General features: G+C 20.8%; 2 protein-coding genes across 3 annotated transcripts; one reads left to right on the forward strand and one right to left on the reverse strand.

Annotated features, from left to right (window-relative positions):
- Positions 1–371: 371 nt before the first annotated feature.
- On the forward strand, positions 372–14,183 carry Bma-ncx-2 (Uncharacterized protein; the record flags this gene model as incomplete). Of its 2 annotated transcripts, XM_043081461.1 has the most annotated exons (23): positions 372–388; positions 1,022–1,156; positions 1,818–1,921; positions 2,950–2,987; positions 3,481–3,644; positions 3,814–3,958; positions 4,122–4,220; positions 4,480–4,649; positions 4,943–5,021; positions 5,785–6,024; positions 6,473–6,650; positions 6,977–7,103; positions 8,274–8,354; positions 8,486–8,586; positions 8,894–8,995; positions 9,575–9,733; positions 11,019–11,140; positions 11,357–11,456; positions 11,661–11,798; positions 12,589–12,747; positions 13,117–13,218; positions 13,408–13,592; positions 14,094–14,183. In XM_043081461.1, the coding sequence occupies 23 exons, from the start codon at positions 372–374 to the stop codon at positions 14,181–14,183; spliced, it is 2,835 nt and encodes a 944-aa protein (XP_042937395.1). The 2 variants fall into 2 exon arrangements, with proteins under 2 accessions (XP_042937395.1, XP_042937394.1); XM_043081460.1 differs by lacking the exon at positions 8,894–8,995.
- A 1,157-nt stretch (positions 14,184–15,340) lies between these two features.
- Positions 15,341–17,969, reverse strand: Bm17736 (Uncharacterized protein; the record flags this gene model as incomplete). Its single annotated transcript, XM_043081462.1, has 6 exons — positions 15,341–15,376; positions 15,670–15,783; positions 16,525–16,647; positions 17,204–17,297; positions 17,495–17,546; positions 17,942–17,969. The coding sequence occupies 6 exons, from the start codon at positions 17,967–17,969 to the stop codon at positions 15,341–15,343; spliced, it is 447 nt and encodes a 148-aa protein (XP_042937396.1).
- Positions 17,970–19,632: the final 1,663 nt, after the last annotated feature.

Genomic DNA, 19,632 nt, shown 5'->3' on the forward strand with positions numbered 1-19,632 from the left:
ACACCTTTAAACTAATTAATTACACTTTAATTTTTTGTTTTTTTTTTTCTGTTTGTTTTATTGATTTGTTAATTTTATATTTGTTTTGCTTTATGTAAATAACTGCTGCGAAGTGTTTTCATTTCATTTCTTTTACATTTTCAGTATCTCAAAATTGGCAATATTAATTTGAAATGTCAAAAATAATTGAAGCGTCGATTCAAAATTGTAATTCTGTTCTAAGTATGATAAAATGGTTTTATAATAATTTTATTATTAATTATCATATACGAACAATACTGCTTATTATCATATTTTCATCTTTAATTAATTTTGTACAAGCAAATTACAATCAGACAGAAACAGATACAATCAAAAATTGTGTTGATGGTATGATAATACCAATTTGGTTTGTTTTCCTTTTTCTTTTTTTTTTTTAAATGTAATTTTAAAATATTTATTAGTTTTGACAGGATGACACTAAATTTAATTATGTATTTATGACCAAAAAAAAAAAAAAACAGAAAAGAAATTGCAGTTAGACATTAATTAATTAATTAACTAATTAGACTGGTATGCAATGAGAATTTTAATATGTACCTGTCAAATAATTAATTTGAATTTTACACAAAAATTTTGAACTATTATTCTAAGGTACCTTTCGTTAGCCATAATTTTGCAATAAGTTAGTTAGCCCACTTTCGAGGGCAAAAAAAATAAATAACATTAATGTAAGGAAAATTATTTAAAAGAAAATCCAGTTAAATCTAAGAAAAAAAAAAAAAAAAGATCTAATAAAGAAAATTTTTATTTTAAAAAAAAATTTTTTTTTTCTATTTTCAAAATTTGATGGAAATCAAATTTTTGAAACTCTTCTATCGATTGTTTTTATTTTTAATATTATAATTTTTAAAAGGAATAATATTGTTTATATATTAATACAATGAGTGACATTTTTGGATAGCGAATTCTTCACTGAAAATTAGGAATTAAATTTTTTTATAATTTCAATTATAAAATTAATTATAGAATATCGTTGCAGGCGGCCATATTTACATCTAAATATTGGTGATCGAATATTTCGTGGTGTAATATACTTTTTTATAATTGCTTATGTATTTCTTGGAGTATCTATTGTTGCTGATCGTTTCATGTCATCAATTGAAGTTATAACAAGGTAAATGATAAGATTAATATTAATTAAAAGTAATAATTTTGATTTTTTATGAATTTAAAGTATTAATTCCAGGTAAATGATAAATTAAAATTAATAATTTTAATTTATTATAAATTTAAAATGTTAATCCAGGTGAATGATAAATCAAAATTAATAATTTTAATTTATTATAAATTTAAAATGTTAATTCCGGATAAATGATAGATTAAAATTAATAATTTTTATTTATTATGAATTTAAAATGTTATTTGAATTTTAATTGAATGCAATTTTTTTGTAAAAAATATTGTTGAAAAAATCATTTTTTTAATTTAAAAAAGTTTTTTCTTTAAAAAAAATGAATAATTCGTGTTATAAATAAACTCAAAATTATTAATTTATTTTCAAATAATAAAGGAAAAAATTTTGCCATTTTTTCTCTCTTTTTTTTTATTCTTTCTCTTAAATTTCCAATGTTTCAAATATTTACAAAAGAATTGCAAAAGAAATTTTTTTTTTTTTTCTCATTTACAAAAGAATTTATTTTGTCTATTTTCTCTTTTTTATTTTTTTGAATTCTTTTCTAAAAGTTTTGTTTTTATTTTTCATTTCAAAATTGAAATAATAAACAAATTATTGTTATAAATCTTTTAAATATTATTAAAAAAAGAAAATTATTTAGTATGGAAAGAACAGTACAGGTAAAAAGACCAGGTTTGGAACCTTTGAAGGTAAAAGTAAGAATATGGAATGATACTGTTAGCAATTTAACGCTAATGGCACTTGGTTAGTAATTTTTACTAAATTTTAAATTAATTTTTGTCTTTTTCCAAAATTAAATTTTTAAATTATATCATCTTATTATAAAATGATATATTTCTTTTTATAAAATTTTGATAATACTTTTTAAAATTATCAATTAATAATTGATAATTCATTGTGAAAAATTCAATTTTAATTTGATTAAAACATTCTAATCTGTTAACTTTTTAGAGCTTATTTAACATATATTAATATATATTAAAAATTTTTAAAATTAATATATTTTTTTTTAATTTTTTTTTAAAATTAATATATATTAAAAATTTTTAATACGATTACTTAAAATATTCATATTTCAGTTCTGAATTAATTTTCAAATTATTAATTCTAGGTTATTGTGGAAAGGTAAAGAATTAAGTGCAAATACTTTAAATAATCATATATTTTTCTAAAAAGAAAAAAAAAAGAAATTAGGTTGGAGATTCAGGTAAGAATGAATAAGAAATTTAAAAGTTTTGTTTACTTAAATTGTTGATTGAAATAAACGAATTGGTATAATCGAAATTTGTTTGCATTGTCATTGAAAATATAAAGTAATTTCATCTATTCACACCAGAAAATTCTTATCTCTGAGAAAGTTTAAATAAAAAAAAAAAAAAAAAAAAATTTTTCAAGAATTAAAAATAGAACTATGAAGTATTAATGAACTAATAATAGATGAGAAACTTAAGAAATTAAATTTTCAAATTGTTTAATTTATTAAATTGTAAAATTTGTCAATAAAAATTAACAAGTTTTAAAATTTCAAGCACTTATGAATTCCAAAGTTTTTCTTTTCTGTCAAACTTTTTTGGTATTCGATGAAAATTTTTATCAATTATAATTATTTAATTAGATAAAAGTATTGATGAGATTAATAAAAATGATAATAAAACAAATCAAAAGTTTACCATTTTAAATTTCTAATATTATTTTTTAAATGATAATTTTTTTTTTTTTTAAATGATACTTTCGTTTTTTAGTTGCAATTCATAAAAAACATTTCATTTCAGGCTCCTCTGCACCTGAAATTTTACTATCAATCATTGAGGTAATTAATTAATTAATTGATTAAGAAAAACTAAATTTTATATGCTAAAGGCAATAATAATTTATGCAAATTTTATTATTAATTATTAATTCTTATTTATTCTAACTGATTTACTTTTTTAGTGCAATTTTAATTTGAACAAAATTATACATATCAAAATTTTAAAATTTTTCAATCTCTTTTTATGAATTTCAAAATTTTGGTTTGCTTCTCTTCAAATTATATTTAAATTTTGGAAAACAATTAAGAGCTAAATTTATCAGATTATTATCAATAAGTAACGTAGAATTGATTAAAATTTCACACTTTTATTAGTTCTAATTGTAAATAAATTTGTCATACATATTTCAATGTCACATCTTTTATGCAAATTCTACTAATAAATTTAATTAAATTTACTCCTGAAATTTATTTTTTTTTTGAAATTTTTTTTTTTTTTAAATTTTTTTGAAATTTAATTTTTGAAATTTAGACTACCTAAAAGCTATTTTAGGTGATTGGAAAAGGTTTTAATGCAGGTGATTTGGGACCAAATACAATTGTTGGCTCAGCAGCATTTAATTTATTTATGATAATTGCAATATGTGTAATGGCTGTACCAAATGGTGAAATTCGACGTCAAAAACATTTAGACGTATTTTGCGTCACTGCAACGTGGTACGTAAATTTTTTTTTTTTTTTTTTTTTTTTGTGTTCCCTAATTTTTTGATAAATTTAAATTTACTAATTAAATTATGGGCGAAGAAAAAAAGAAGAATTAAAAAAGTAATTGTAATATATATTTTTTTTTAATTTTTAAAATAATAATAATAATAATTGATTTTAGGTCATTATTTGCATATATTTGGTTGTATTTAATTTTATCAGTATTTTCGCCAGGTATTATTGAAATATGGGAAGGTTTATTAACATTTCTTTTCTTTCCAATTACAGTATTAACTGCATATGTTGCTGATATTAAAATTATACAGGTTTGTCTTTACCTTTTTTCTTTTCTTTTTTTTAAGTATTAATTTTGTAAATTAATTACAAATGAATAATTTCATTTAAAATATCAAAAATTGTTAAAAGTTTTATAATTTAAATAAAATTAAGTAAATTTGAAATTTTATTTTATATTTTTCAAAATGTTAGAGGCGTTTTATGCCACATCGTTATCGTAGAACATCGCATGGAATTGTTGCAACAGAAGGTGAAGAAATGGAAATTTTGGGTGAAAATGGTTATCTTAAAGTTAGTAATTAAAAAAAGAAAAAAAAAAAAAAGATTTCTTTTAAAAATTTTTTAGCTTATTTTTGATTTTTTAAATTTTATCAAACTAATCATATTTATCATTAAAATGGTGGTGTTTAATTTGAAGAATGCCTTTTTATAACATCTACTTAAGCTATATAATTTTATTTAATAATAAATTTTGTTAAAATTAAAACTCTAAACTTTTCCAAATTTTTTTTTTCTTTTTTTTAAAATTTAAAAAAAAAAAATTTTTTAGGGTAATAAAATTGATCCAGCTGTAAAAGCATTCGAAGATAATCGAAAAGCATTTATTGAAATTATGCGTGAAATTAGGAAAAAAAATCCACAAATTGATCCAAGCGAATTACAAAAGCAAGCAGAATATGAAATGATTAGTCGTGGTCCAAAATCAAGGGCATTTTATAGGTAAATTTTGTGGGTAAATTTTATAGGTAAATAAGTGGGTATAAAATATTTGTAAATAATAAAATAATTAAGTGATAAAAAAGCATCGAATAATATAATCATTAAAAAATGATAAAAATGAGTGGTATTTAGCGATAAAATTTTTTGATAAATTTGGATTAAAATCAAACTTAGAATTTTTGTTTTAAATTTTACTAAACAACAAAAAAAAAAGTTTTGACATAATATCTAAAATTTTTTCACAGAAATGATTAATTATTATTTTTGATAACAAATTTATTAGAATATTTTAGGGTGCAAGCAACCAGACGATTAATTGGTGGTGGACATGTGATAAGGAACCAACTTGATAAAGAACATCATAAATGTGCTGTATGTTTTATTGTTTATTGTTTACTTTTTTTTGAAAGAATAATTATTGTTCTTATTTAGACTTTAAAAAACTCTTTAATTTTTTTTTTTTTTTTTTGAAGAATTCAACTAATTAGGAATTCATCAAATAAGAAGTAAACAAATAGAACTGTTAACTGTTAATTAGGAATTTATCAAATAAGAAGTAAACAAATAGAACTGTTAACTGTTAATTAGGAATTTATCAAATAAGAAGTAAACAAATAGATAAATCATTGATATAAATGTAAGACTTTTTTAGAGCATAAGCAGGCATTAATTTTAAAATTTATTAATTTGAAAAAAATGAACAATGATAAAATTACTGTAAAGAAGAAATAAGCAATGTTTAGCCAATAATTGTGCTAGTTTTTCTTTTCTTTTTTTAGAAAAATAAAAGTTGTAATAAATTTGAAATATAATGAAATTAATTAATTGTATATTTGCAAATAATTTTAATTGACAGTAATTTATAAATTATTTAATTTATTCAAATTATTTTAGTTTTGGATGAATTTTGCACTCGAAATGTTCTAAATTAAATAATAAGTACATAATGAGAAATTAACAAATATTTTGAATTTAAAATTGCTCAAGAGCAAGAGAAACAATTTCAAGAACTTAACAAATATTTTGAATTTAATTTAAAAACAAATATTTTTACAAATATTAACTGAACAAATATTTTTAATTCAAGAAGCATAAGAAACAATTTCGAGAAATTAACAAATATTTAAAATTTAAGATTGCTCAAGAGCAAGAGAAACAATTTCGAGAAAATACCTGCAAAATATTCTTTGATCCAGCTCATTATACTGTACTTGAAAGTGTTGGAACATTTGATGTAATTATTGGCCGAGATGGTGGGCCTAAAGGATTAACAGTTATGGTTGATTATTGCACCGAGGATGGTACCGCTAATGCTGGAAATGATTATATTCCAGTTAAAGGGACATTAATTTTTCGTCCAGAAGATAAAATACAAGTTAATAATTTTATAAGCATATCATTTTATTAAATTAAAATTGTTAACATTTAATTTAATTAAGCATAAAATTAGTTCTTAAATTTAGTCAAATTTTAATCATTTTTAAATTAAAGTTGTTAACATTTAACTAAAATAAGCATAAAAATAATTTTGATATCATTTTATTAAATTAAAATTGTTAGAATTTGACTAAATTAAGCATAAAATTAGCTTTGATATCATTTTATTAAAACGAAATTGTTAAAATTTGACTAAATTTAAGCACAAAAATTAATTCGATTTACAGTAATAATAAAGAAAAATTAACTATCATAAATTTTATTGAAATTTAGTAAAATTTTGAATTAAATTTTAACATTTAAATTGAATTTCCTTTTTTTTTTTTTTTTTTTAAATTCAAACCATAAAAAAAAGAAAAGAGAGAGAGAGAGTGAGAATTTTGCAGAAAGTAACGATAGAAATTGTGGATGACGATGTTTTTGAGGAAGATGAACACTTTTATTTGCACTTGAATAATTTAAGAGTATGTACTAAGGATGGTTTAATATTGGATCCATTAAAGCTTGGTGGTATACCATTAGCAACCTTGGAACTACCTTCTACTGCTACCGTTATGATACTTGGTTTATTTCAATTTTTTTTTTTTTTTTTTCGTTTTTAAATTATTTGCAAAAAAAAAAATTCATTAATTTTTAATTGAATTAATTTTACAAATTTGCAAAAATGATTAATTACTAAATATTCGAAATTTATTTTGTTCCAAAAAAAAAAGAAACAGAAAAAATCTCTTTTATTCAATTTTGAAATTTCAATTCTTTTTTTTTGTGAAAGAAATATGAATGGTATAATTGAAATTTTAAAATGTTTTATGCTTTTTGAAAAACGAAAATTTTTTTTTCAAAAAAAAAAAAAAAAAGTTGAAATTATGAAAAAAATTTGAAATTTATAGATGATGATCATGCTGGTATATTTTCATTTGAACATGATCATTTTGAAATTATTGAAAATTGTGGTTATTTGTTACTTAAAATACAGCGTACGTCAGGATGCCGTGGTAGAATACTTGTACCATATAGGTAAGTTTGTTTTTTAACTTATTTATTTTTTTCTTTTTAAGAGTAAATAAATTCTAAGAATTTATCATTTTTGTGATAATTGAAATTTAATGTCAAAAAATTTTTATTATAATTTGTTGTGTTAAAGAAAAAAATTTATTTTTTGTGAAATGAAAGAGAACTTTTGTAATATTTTTAAAAAAATGAATAAAAAATGTAAGAATGATATCAATTTGATCTTACTTAAAATTGCAAAACAAAAAAAAAAAAAAGTAAGAAATTTTAATTTTTTTAATTTTTTTGCAAACTCTAAAAGAATTAAAAAAAAAGCAAAATATTTTTTACTTTTAAGTTTTACTTTTTTTTGCATAATTATGAAGATTATGGATGGAGAGAGAAGGAGAGAGAGAGAGAGAGAGAAAAGATTTAATTTTAAATATTAGATGGGATAAACTTAATTATTGTTTTTGCACAGATAAATTTCTCATTTGATTTTCTTCCATATGTTTGTTTGTTATTTTTTTGTAAACAATAAAATAGCTTTTAAATAATTCTTTAAAATAACTTTTGTTGCTTATAAAAAACAAAAAGTGAAAACGAAAATTAAAAAGAAAATTGAAAATTAAAACAAAATTCTGTGTTAATAGAAATAATTAATTATCGGACTGTAAAAAGCTGAAAAAAGAAACTAAAGCACAGATAGGATAAACAACAATTTTACAAATAACTTTAATAATTAATATTAAAATAAATAGAGTTTCCATGATGATTTCATATGATCAATTAATTTAAATAATTTTATTAAAATTCTCGAGTTATTATAAGTTAAATTGTTTTAAAAAAAAACAATTAAACAAATTTGTTGTTTCATTTATCTTTCACTTTATAAATCTAAACTCTTACAAATTATTCATTGCTTTCATTTTAACTTTTTTTTTTTGTTTATTTATTTATTTACACAAAATAATATTTACTTATTTACTTTATTTATTCTTTTATTCAAAATAACTCATTTAATGTAAGAATATGTCATAATTCTAGCTTTTATATACTATATGTGCAACTATATTTTATGTTTGTTTTGATAATTTTAGAAATTAAAAAAAAAAAAAAGAAAAGAATTTTTTTAATTTTACTAATTACTAAATTTCAATTTTACTAATTAGTTAAATGAATGATTAATTTTTGCAGAGCAGTTGATGGTACTGCATTACGTGGAAAGCATTATGAATTTGAAGAAGGTGAAGTTATTTTTGAAGATAATCAAACTGAGTAAGTTAATATAATTTTTTCATTGAATAAATTCTTATTACTAAATTAAATTATATTTTTTTTTTAATTCTTATTATCATTTTTTAAATAATTTAAATTCTAATTAATTTTTTTTCTTTTTTTTTTTTTAGAGCATTCATTGAAATTGGTATAACAAATACTGAGCAATATGAAAGGATGGATTATTTTTTTATCATTCTTGATCAACCAATTTGGATCAAAAAGATGTCAGGTAATTTAATTTCATATCTTTTCTAAAAAATTTACTTGTAATTAATTAACTATTGGCTAATTTGATGAACAAATAAATTTATTATACCTTAACACACTGATAATTTATTTATTTATTTTTGCATAAATTATCAAAATGACTGATAAATGATAAATTCTGCTATGGGTAAATAGTGGTATAAAATAATAATAGAAAGACAAACAGTATTTTGCCCATTTTTTGATGATAAAAGATACCCGAGAAATAAATAATGGTAGATAGTAGCATAAACAAAAAAAAAAATTTCATGTAAAATTGTTTAATTTAGATTTGAGAAAAATTCAAGAACGTTTTTTGAAGCGAATTGAAAGAAAGAAAAATGAATCATTGAATAGTTTGAATAGAAAGAATGAATCATTTGATTGTAATGGTATGTTATATAAATAAATTTTATAGTCAAAAAAAAAAAAATTGTCAACCTTAAAATTTTAAATTGTATGATTATTTAATGATATAGCATTATCAAATATCAATACAAATTAAAATTTTACATATTTTACAATTGAAATAAAAGTTAGATTAATTAAAAGTAAATTTAAATTACTTTTTTACATATTTTTATTAAAAAAAAAAGTGTGAAATCTAATAAAATTTTTTAGTGTTCAAACAAAAAGAAAAAATGAAATTGAAATAAATTGATGATTATTTAATGATAAAACATTATCAAATATCAATACAGATTAAATCAAATTGATCATTTGTCGAAATTAACAATGTTTTGTTTTGTTTTAAAAAATGTTAACTGGTCATCAATAAATGGTTTAAAATAATTTTTTAAATTAGTTAAATTATTTTGTCTAGCAAAATGTTTTAACATTTTTTGTTTAAATTAGAAATGTAAATTTGAAAAATTTTTATAATTTTTTTATGAATTATACATTAAATATTTTCTTTAATTTTCTTCTTAGTTTTCTTTAATAAAATTTTTTAATGTAAAATTTCTTTTCAGATAAAAATTTAACAACAACAACAACAATAACAACAACAACGCCAACAGTACCACCCGTTGGTTTTACTCATACTTCATCATCGTCTCCAAATCTTTTTCATCTTTCCAACCTTTTCAAACGACGGATGAGTTCTTGGATGACTAACAATCGAGATGAAGGTCATTTTCATTGAACATTGACCATTGACCATTGACCATTGTTTTCTTTGATAATTGTTTACATCAAAATTCTGTTTATTTATTAGCATAATTCTGTTTAATTAATATAAGAATTAAATGAATTAATTATGCTACATTTTTTCAATCTGTTTAATTTATAATTAATAGAAAAGATCTTAAAAAGATGTATTTTATCAAAGTCTAAGTAATCTAAGATTAAATTATAGAAAATTTGAACTGAATAATATTATTATCAAATATTAGAAGGAAAAATTTTATTGCAAATGAATAAGGAAAAGAACTAATTCTTATGTCTAATATAAAATTTTTTCTTCTTTTTTTTATAAATTAATTAGATTTTTTTCTATCTTTTTTTTTTGAAAAATAATTTATTTTAATGGATAATTAATGATCTTAATCATATCTTTATTCTAGCAACTTTTTAAGCCTAAAATAGATTAAATCATTTCCTCTATTCATTGTTAAAAGTTGTTAATTTTTTTTTTTGTTAATTATAAAAGTAATTTAAATGTCTTTGCAAATGATAGCAATTTTAGTATAGAAAGCAAATTTTGACAATTATTAACTAAATTATCAATTAAAGATCATAAGAAATCAAATAAAAAGTTAATTTCAACTAATTAAATTTCAAACTTTTAACATAACAGTGAAATGATGTGCATTAAAGAGGTAATAGTTTATGACAAAAGTAATTAATTTATTTTAAAAAAAAAAAGTTACTGTTAATTTTGCTTGAAAAAGTTTTTTAATTTTTAATGGAAACTGATTTCAAAAATTTATACTTTTTCATTCGAAAGAAAAAAATGAAAAATTCATTAAATGAGGAATTTATTTAGTAAATATACTGAAAGTTACCGTACTTATCATTGATTAGCTATCATTATCATATTTGTTCTTAGATATTTTCAATTTGACAAATTAAAATTAACATTTGAAAATTATTGATGAAAGATAGGAACGATTTTTGTTATAATAAAATAAATTGATAGTAAGTTAACAATTCAAATATTATTATTATTTTTTCCCAATCATTCTTCAAAAATATATTAATTATAATAATTCATATTTTGAATGTTTCTTCTAATTAATTATCTCTAAAGTAGCATTTCATATTTTATTATTGCTTATTTTACTTTAAAATACTTATCAGAGCTATTCAAATAAACTGAAATTTTTTCAAATGTAAAATTAATCGCAATACTTTTTTTTTTTTTTTGTTTACATTAATTGCTTTGATGTAAATTAAAATTTTTCCTATTTGTAGATTTCAGTGAAAAAGAAGAAAAGTTGACAAAAGAGGAACTTGAAATTGCTGAATTAGGAAAGCCATGTCTGGGAAAATTCAAACAATGTCAAATTACTATCAAAGAAAGCCGAGAATTTCGAGTTGATATTTTTTTTTTTTTTTCTAAAATATTTTAATTAAAAATTAACATAAACAAATAAATAGTATTATAAAATTACTATATTTATTATTTGAATTAAATCGGATGAATAAGAAAAAAAAATATTTTTTTATAATCAAAAAAAAAAGAGAAATGTTATTAATACAAATTCGAATATATTAATTTAACAATTTTTAATTTATTGAAAACTATTCAGAGTGTAATCGACCGTATGCTACGAAATGCTAATGCATCATTTATGCTTGGCACAACAAATTGGCGTGAACAGTTCATCGATGCTTTAACTGTTCATGCTGGTATGTCACTTAATTATGCTATTTAATTAATTAGTATCTAAAATAAAATTTTTTTTAATTGAAATAAATATATTAGTAATTAGTATGGAAAATAAAATTTTTAATTAAAATTAATATAAATATTTATTAATGTGAAAAATAAAATTTTTAATCGAAATAAATATTAGAGTACGAAATGGATTATTTTGATTTAGTTTGTTGTAGGTTTTGAAGACGAGAAAAATGTTAGTGAGGAGCAGATGAATAAAGAAGATGGAAAATTAAAACCACGATTTTTTGATTATTTCATGCATTTCTTATCATTACCATGGAAATTATTATTTGCAACAATACCACCAACAGGTAAAATACTCAGCCAACAGGTAAAATACTCAGCCAACAGGTAAAACACTCAACTAACGGGTAAAATACTCAATCAATAAGTAAAATACTCAGCCAACAACTAAAATACTCAACCAACAGGTAAAACACTCAACTAACGGGTAAAATACTCAATCAGTAAGTAAAATACTCAGCCAAGAGGTAAAACACTCAACCAACGGGTAAGGTATTCAATCAATAAATAAAATACTCAACCAACGGGTAAAATACTCAATCAACAGATAAAATAATCAATAGGTAAAATACTTAAGCATTAGGTAAAATACTCAATCAACAGGTAAAATACTCAATCAACGGGTAAAATACTCAATCAGCAGGCAAAATACACAACCAATAAGTTAAATACTCATTCAATAGGTAAAATACTCAATCAATAGGTAAAATACTCAACCAACGGGTAAAATACTCAATCAGCAGGCAAAATACACAACCAATAAGTTAAATACTCATTCAATAGGTAAAATACTCAATCAACAGGTAAAATACTCAACCAACGGGTAAAATACTCAATCAGCAGGCAAAATACACAACCAATAAGTTAAATACTCAATCAACAGGTAAAATACTCAATCAACAGGTAAAATACTCAATCAACGGGTAAAATACTCAATCAGCAGGCAAAATACACAACCAATAAGTTAAATACTCATTCAATAGGTAAAATACTCAATCAACAGTTAATTATTATTTTGCATTGTTTTTTTTTTTTTTTTTATTACTAAAATAAAATAAAAATATGAATGAATTTTAGATTATTGGGATGGTTGGGCATGTTTCATCGTATCAATTATTTTAATTGGTACACTGACAGCTATTATCGGTGATTTAGCATCACAGTTTGGATGTTGGATTGGTCTGAAGGATGCTGTCACAGCTATTTCATTTGTCGCACTTGGCACATCAATTCCAGGTTAATAAAAAAAATAAGAATTTATTTGATAAGTCATTTTTGTTTTGTTTTCTTTTTTTTTTTAAGATTATTGGAATGAAATTTTAATTTTAAAAAATAGTAAAACAAATGAATGAAATAATTGGAAGAGATTTTTTGAAAGAGAAAAGTAAATGGAAGAAATTTATAAATCTTATCATTTTTCTATGAGAAATGATAAATGTGAAAAAATGATAAGAAAAGCTTATCACATAAACTTGTGCTATAATTTGCTGTTAAAAAAAAAAAAAAGTAAAAAAAAAAATTGACTAAGAGCAATGAGTAATTTAGAAATTAGTTATTTTGAGTTAATAATTTAAACAAAAAATATTTCTTTCTTATTTTTTACAGATACATTTGCATCGAAAGTAGCAGCAATTCAAGATAAATATGCTGACTCATCAATTGGTAATGTTACTGGTTCAAATGGTGTAAATGTATTTCTGGGAATTGGTTTGTTAATTTTTCTTATCACTTATCAATTGTACTTTTTTTATTTAATAAGTATTTTTTACTCGGAATTTTACAAATATTTCAAGAGAAAAAAAAAAGAAAAACCTTTTCTGTCTTTTTTTTTTTTTTTTATGATATGATAATTTGATATGATAATTTCTTTTTGTTTTATTTTTTATTTTTTTTCAGGAATAGCATGGACGATGGCAGCAGTTTATCATCGATTGCATGGTGACAATTTTTACGTTGAACCAGGGACACTTGCATTTTCGGTGACAATATATTGTATAGAGGCATTAATCTGTATTGCAGTGATTATCATAAGACGACGTCCTCCAATTGGAGGTGAATTAGGTGGACCTATGAAATATAAGGTTTAATTTTTTAATTCAATTATTAAAATTTCATAAATCATTTGAAATTTTTAAAAACATAAAAAATAAATTTTTGCATAATTACAATAATTAGGTTAAAAAGAGAAAAATGTTCAACTGATAACTTTAGTGATAAAATTATGTGTATCAAAACATTTGAATATTTGCTAGCTAATAATAAATTTGAAATTTTTCAATAAATTTATTTTCAATAGATAGCTAATAGAAAAAGCTATGCTAATGTTTTTACTTGAAATTTTTGATTATCCAACAAATTTATAATTAATCATCAAATTTTCTATGAGTACAAATATACTCGTTTAGATTACTTATGCTATTACTTGTACTAATTTTATTATAGTATTTCTGTTATTTGTAAAAAATCAAAAAAACATAAAAAAGTAAAGAACATAAAAGAAAAAGTAAATAAAATTTGTTATCTGGAATTTTCAAGAGGAAAAAAAAAAGAAAAAATTCAAAATAATTTCTAATTTTTTTCAGGTGTTAACATCAGGTTTATTTGTTACTCTTTGGCTTACTTACCTCGGTCTTTCTGCTCTCGAATCATACAATATCATTTCTGGTTTTTAGAGTAATTCAAGAATGTTCCATAGTTTTATTTATTTTTTTTTTTCAAAACTAATTAAAATTCTTATTATTTATTATTACTAGCTTTTTCAATTTGTCACTTTTGCAATTTTTCTCGATTATTTTTTTAAAAATTAAGTTTTTTCTCTTTTTTTCGATTCTCATTTGTTGTTTTTATCCATGTACGGAATCCAGGACCAGTAATAATAATAATAATGAATTGTAATAACAATAATGATAATCAATACCAATAATAAATAATGACAATAACAGTAGCAATAATAACAAGGATAATAATGATAATAGTAATGATAAATAATGATAAAAACAGTAGCAGTAATAACGAAGATAATAATGATAATTGTTTTTCATTGTATATTAATTATTAATTTTTATTGTAATGATACAATAAAAACAGTTTTAGGATATAGTAATACATTGTGATAGGTAGTTGTCCTTCTTATTCTCTTATCACCTTATCATCTGTTACACTTGTAAAATTTCTCATAAACATATGAATAGTATTTCATTTTTTTTTTTCGAATAATTAAATTCGCTTGTCCAATTTATCATTCTTTTTTTGCATTTTTGAAAATTTAGAAAAAAAATTTCTGTCTTTAATTTCAAAATTTTATCACATTTATGCTATCAGTTCTTTTGTCACATTTGTATATGTTTATAATAAAATGTAAAATGCAAATAAATTATACAAAAATTATTAAAATGCATTCACATAGCAATTTTAAATGATTTATTCATAAATTATTCACTGATACATTAGTAAAAGTATTGTAGGTACAAAATAGTTTATATTTACATCACCAAAGAATAGTAAATTTAAGATTGAAAGAAAAAAAGTTTAAGTATAAACTGAATTTTGTTCTAATCTTTCTTAGACATCAAAAATTTTGTTGCAAATTTTAAAGAGAAATAAAATGAAATTCCTATCTAATAGTAATGTTTGTAAACTAATACTTATAGCTTTCTTAAGTAACTCAGAGTATATTCTATATTTAAAGTAATACTTCAAGAAATGCAATAATTACAGACGAAAAATATTGTAATATAAAAATAATCTAAAGTAATTAATGGAAATAAGTGATGTAATTTATAGTTATAATCACAGTTTATGATAAAATTTAAATTTACTATAATCACAGTCAATGAGCATTCTTCTGTTTATATCCGTGATTGAACTGAAATATAAATTTATTATCAATAAATGAACAAAATAAAAATGAACAGAGATAAAATTACATTGAAATTAGAAAAGAAATTGTTTTGAATTTTACGAAATAATATTCCAATAAATGAAACAAACAAATTTTAGATAATTCATAATTTAATTAAATGGAATTTACAGTTATTGTCAATATATAACTTTGCTATTATTATATCATATAACTGATTTTTCTCGGTTTTGTCTTAATCCGGTTAACTTGAATTGATCTCTATCTTCGTTTAGAATTAATATGTAAAATTGAATTACAGGATGAAGATCAGTTCGAAATATGATAAATCCAGCTAAAGTACTGTAATCAGCATTTTGAAGACGTTTAGCAGCATTACAAATCACTCCGCAAGGTAGTTGAACCATTAATCTCTGAAAAATATTTTCTAATAATTAAATTAAATTTCATTCCTGAATTGATTTCAAGTTTATTCAGCACATCAAACAATAATCACTGTAATCAGAAATGCATTACTGCTTTGTAAACTGATAATGAAAAAACTGATAATTGCTATATTTTAATGTAATTTGATTAATTGAATTGATCAAATATTTTTCATTGAAATGATTAATTCTTAATTTGATTAATTGAATTGATCAAATGTATTTAATTAAAATGAATAATTTTTAACATAAAAATGATAAATAATGGAAGAAATAATTGGAAAAGAATATGAAAATAATGCAATAAATTTATAATAATTACAGGAATTAATTACTAAATATTAGTCAATGATATTTAACAATCGAAAATATCAAATACACTAATATATTTTAGTTAATGTAAAATATTAGTGAAAATATTGAAATGTGAAATATTGACTATTTAAACTGATCAAAAGTATTTTAGTTCAAAGTGTACTACATCAGGATAATATATTAGATAAATGAATAAATATTTACGGTATTTTATTAGTAATTCTTGAATTCAATTAAAGTAATTCAAATTAAGAATTTACAAAAATAATTTTTTTTTAGAAAAAGAAAAAAGTAATTTTTAGAATTTTTTATATTTCCAACTTAAAATACTTTTCAATTATAAAAGACTAAGATCAATTGGCCACTGCCAAAAAATAAAAAAAAGCTTTTTTAAAAAAAAATAAAAGAACTAACATTAGGCAATTGTTTCAACTGATTATATACATAAATATCAGAGTTTGTTAAAAAGTTTTTATCACTGCTTTTATCAGTGTTATTTGATTGCTTTGAGTTTAACCGAATCGATGACTCATTACGCTGTAATTAAAATTGTTGTCATCATCTATTTGCTATAAATTTTAAATTTCTTTTTGATAAATTAGAATATGAATAAAATGAATGAGAAATATTTTTGCATTTTATTATTTAATAACTGATAAACAAAAAGAATGTAAATGAAATAATTTGAATAAAAAAAAATAGAAAAATTTAGAGAAATTTTTTGACAAAAAAAAAAAAACATTTAATATTACTACTTTGAAAATATTAATGTAAGATTGTTCACATGAAATTTTGTCTAAAAATATTTCATTTAGGTATGTGTGAATCGTCGATAGATTTAATGTTTAATTAATTTGTTAAATAATTATAATTTGTTATTGTAATGTGATAGTAATATAATTGTTTAATTAAGTAATTTAATTACATAATTACTTAATTAAAGGTAATTTAATTAATTACATAACTATTAATTATATATAATTTGTTATAAATTATAGTAATTACAATTATAGCAATTCTAAAATCCTAAATAGCTTTTTGTGATAATTTCAGAAGAAAATAGCTTTAAAAATATGAAATTTAAATTATTAACTTTACTGTTAGTAACCATTGCATTGTTCCGTTTTGATTTCAATGATTTAATGACACTTTTTACGTGAACCGTTGTACATTTACGGTTTGGTCGTCTAAAAAAAAAAAAAAAAAAAATAGAAAAAAGAATAAAAGGAAAACAAAAAAAAAAAAAAATTGTATATCCGAAACTTTTTGAAGAAATGAAAAATGCTTTAATACATTTAAATGTTTTTCCAAATGTTAAAAAAAATTTTTTTTCAAATTTTATCAAACTTTTAATTTTATAAATAAAAATCAAAAAAAAAATTACTTCTGCTTTTTGCTGATTGTTTGCAAGGTAGCTCGTATAGCTTCGCGTGCAACTAAAAAAAAAGAAAAAAAAAATATTTTGAAAAGTTTTTGAAAAAAAAAAGAAAAAAAAATATTTTGAAAAGTTTTCGAAAAAAAAAGAAAAAAAAATATTTTGAAAAGTTTTTGAAAAAAAACAAAAAAACCAGTAATTACAGATAGAAATTTGTTCATTTCATCAATTATACATTAAAATAATGCTATATCAATAATTTGCATTCTTTGATGACAGTATTCAATTTTAATTATAATCAAATTTTATCGAACTTTTTTTTTAAAAAAAATTTAATCACTGATTTGAATAGTTGAAATGTTAATTCATCTTGACATTAATAAAATTTTTGCTTAATACTTTAACATTTTTATATTTAAAAAAAAAAAAAAAAGAAGAAAAATGAGAAAAAGTTACCTTCTGCAGCTTTTCGTTTAATTCTCATTGCAATTATTCTTTGCTGAATTAATTTGTTTTCCGAAATTTCAAAGTTATTATAAATTTAAAAAAAAACGAAAAAATATGTCGAAAATATTTCTTTTTAAATTAAATTAATCAACATTCTGAGTTCATTTTTTATTTATTTAAGAAAACAAAAAAAATAAATGAGAGAAGATTAAAAAGATAATAGGAAGACTTTAAAATACATATGTAAAAAATAACTTTTATTAGAACTTCATAAAAAAAAAAAAAAACAAACCAAACAAAACATTGAATAAATCAGAAGAAAAAAAAAAAAAGTATACATTGGCGCAAAATTGTAGATTAAATATTAGCGCCAATTAGTTATATTGATTATAGAAATATTGGTAGAATGTAGTAATATAATCTTATTTCTTTAGTTTTACTAAAATTATTTTTTAACAATTAATCCGAAGTATTTTTGATGAAAGAATTAACAATTTAGAAAACTTTTTTTTTATTCACTGAAATATTAAAATATGGATGAAAAAAAAAGGAATCTGAATTTAATTATTATAAAATTTCAATGTTTCATTCAATAAAGAATTTGTGTTATAATTTTAAAATGAACGAACAGAGTTACTCAGGAAGTACACCGATTGTTGTTTTAAAATGGAATGAAATCATAATAAAGTATGAATGATTTTATATTGCTAAAAAAAAATCGTATTCAAATATTTTTTAATTTATCAATGAAATCACTCTGTTATCATTAAATCAGTCGGTTATCATTAAATCACTCTGTTTTCACTAAATTAGAAGTGATAATTTAGTAATGCCAAATGATTACAAGTGATAATTTAGTAATGCCAAATGGTTATAAGTGATAATTTAGTAATGCCAAATGATTATAAGTGATAATTTAGTAATGCCAAATGGTTATAAGTGATAATTTAGTAATGCCAAATGATTATAAGTGATAATTTAGTGATGCCAAATGATTATAAGTGATAATTTAGTGATGCCAAATGATTATAAGTGATAATTTGGTGATGCCAAATGATTATAAGTGATAATTTAGTGATGCCAAATGATTATAAGTGATAATTTAGTGATGCCAAATGATTATAAGTGATAATTTAGTGATGCCAAATGATTATAAGTGATAATTTAGTGATGCCAAATGATTATAAGTGATAATTTAGTGATGCCAAATGATTATAAGTGATAATTTAGTGATGCCAAATGATTATAAGTGATAATTTAGTGATGCCAAATGATTATAAGTGATAATTTAGTGATGCCAAATGATTATAAGTGATAATTTAGTGATGCCAAATGATTATAAGTGATAATTTAGTGATGCCAAATGATTATAAGTGATAATTTAGTAATGCCAAATGATTATAAGTGATAATTTAGTGATGCCAAATGATTATAAGTGATAATTTAGTGATGCCAAATGATTATAAGTGATAATTTAGTGATGCCAAATGATTATAAGTGATAATTTAGTGATGCCAAATGATTATAAGTGATAATTTAGTGATGCCAAATGATTATAAGTGATAATTTAGTGATGCCAAATGATTATAAGTGATAATTTAGTGATGCCAAATGATTATAAGTGATAATTTAGTGATGCCAAATGATTATAAGTGATAATTTAGTGATGCCAAATAATAAGAAAGTGATTAAAGTTTTAT

Source organism: Brugia malayi (genome assembly GCF_000002995.4).
Source record: "Brugia malayi strain FR3 genome assembly, contig: Bm_v4_Chr4_scaffold_001, whole genome shotgun sequence".
In the NCBI taxonomy this organism is placed as follows: Eukaryota; Metazoa; Nematoda; class Chromadorea; order Rhabditida; family Onchocercidae; genus Brugia; species Brugia malayi.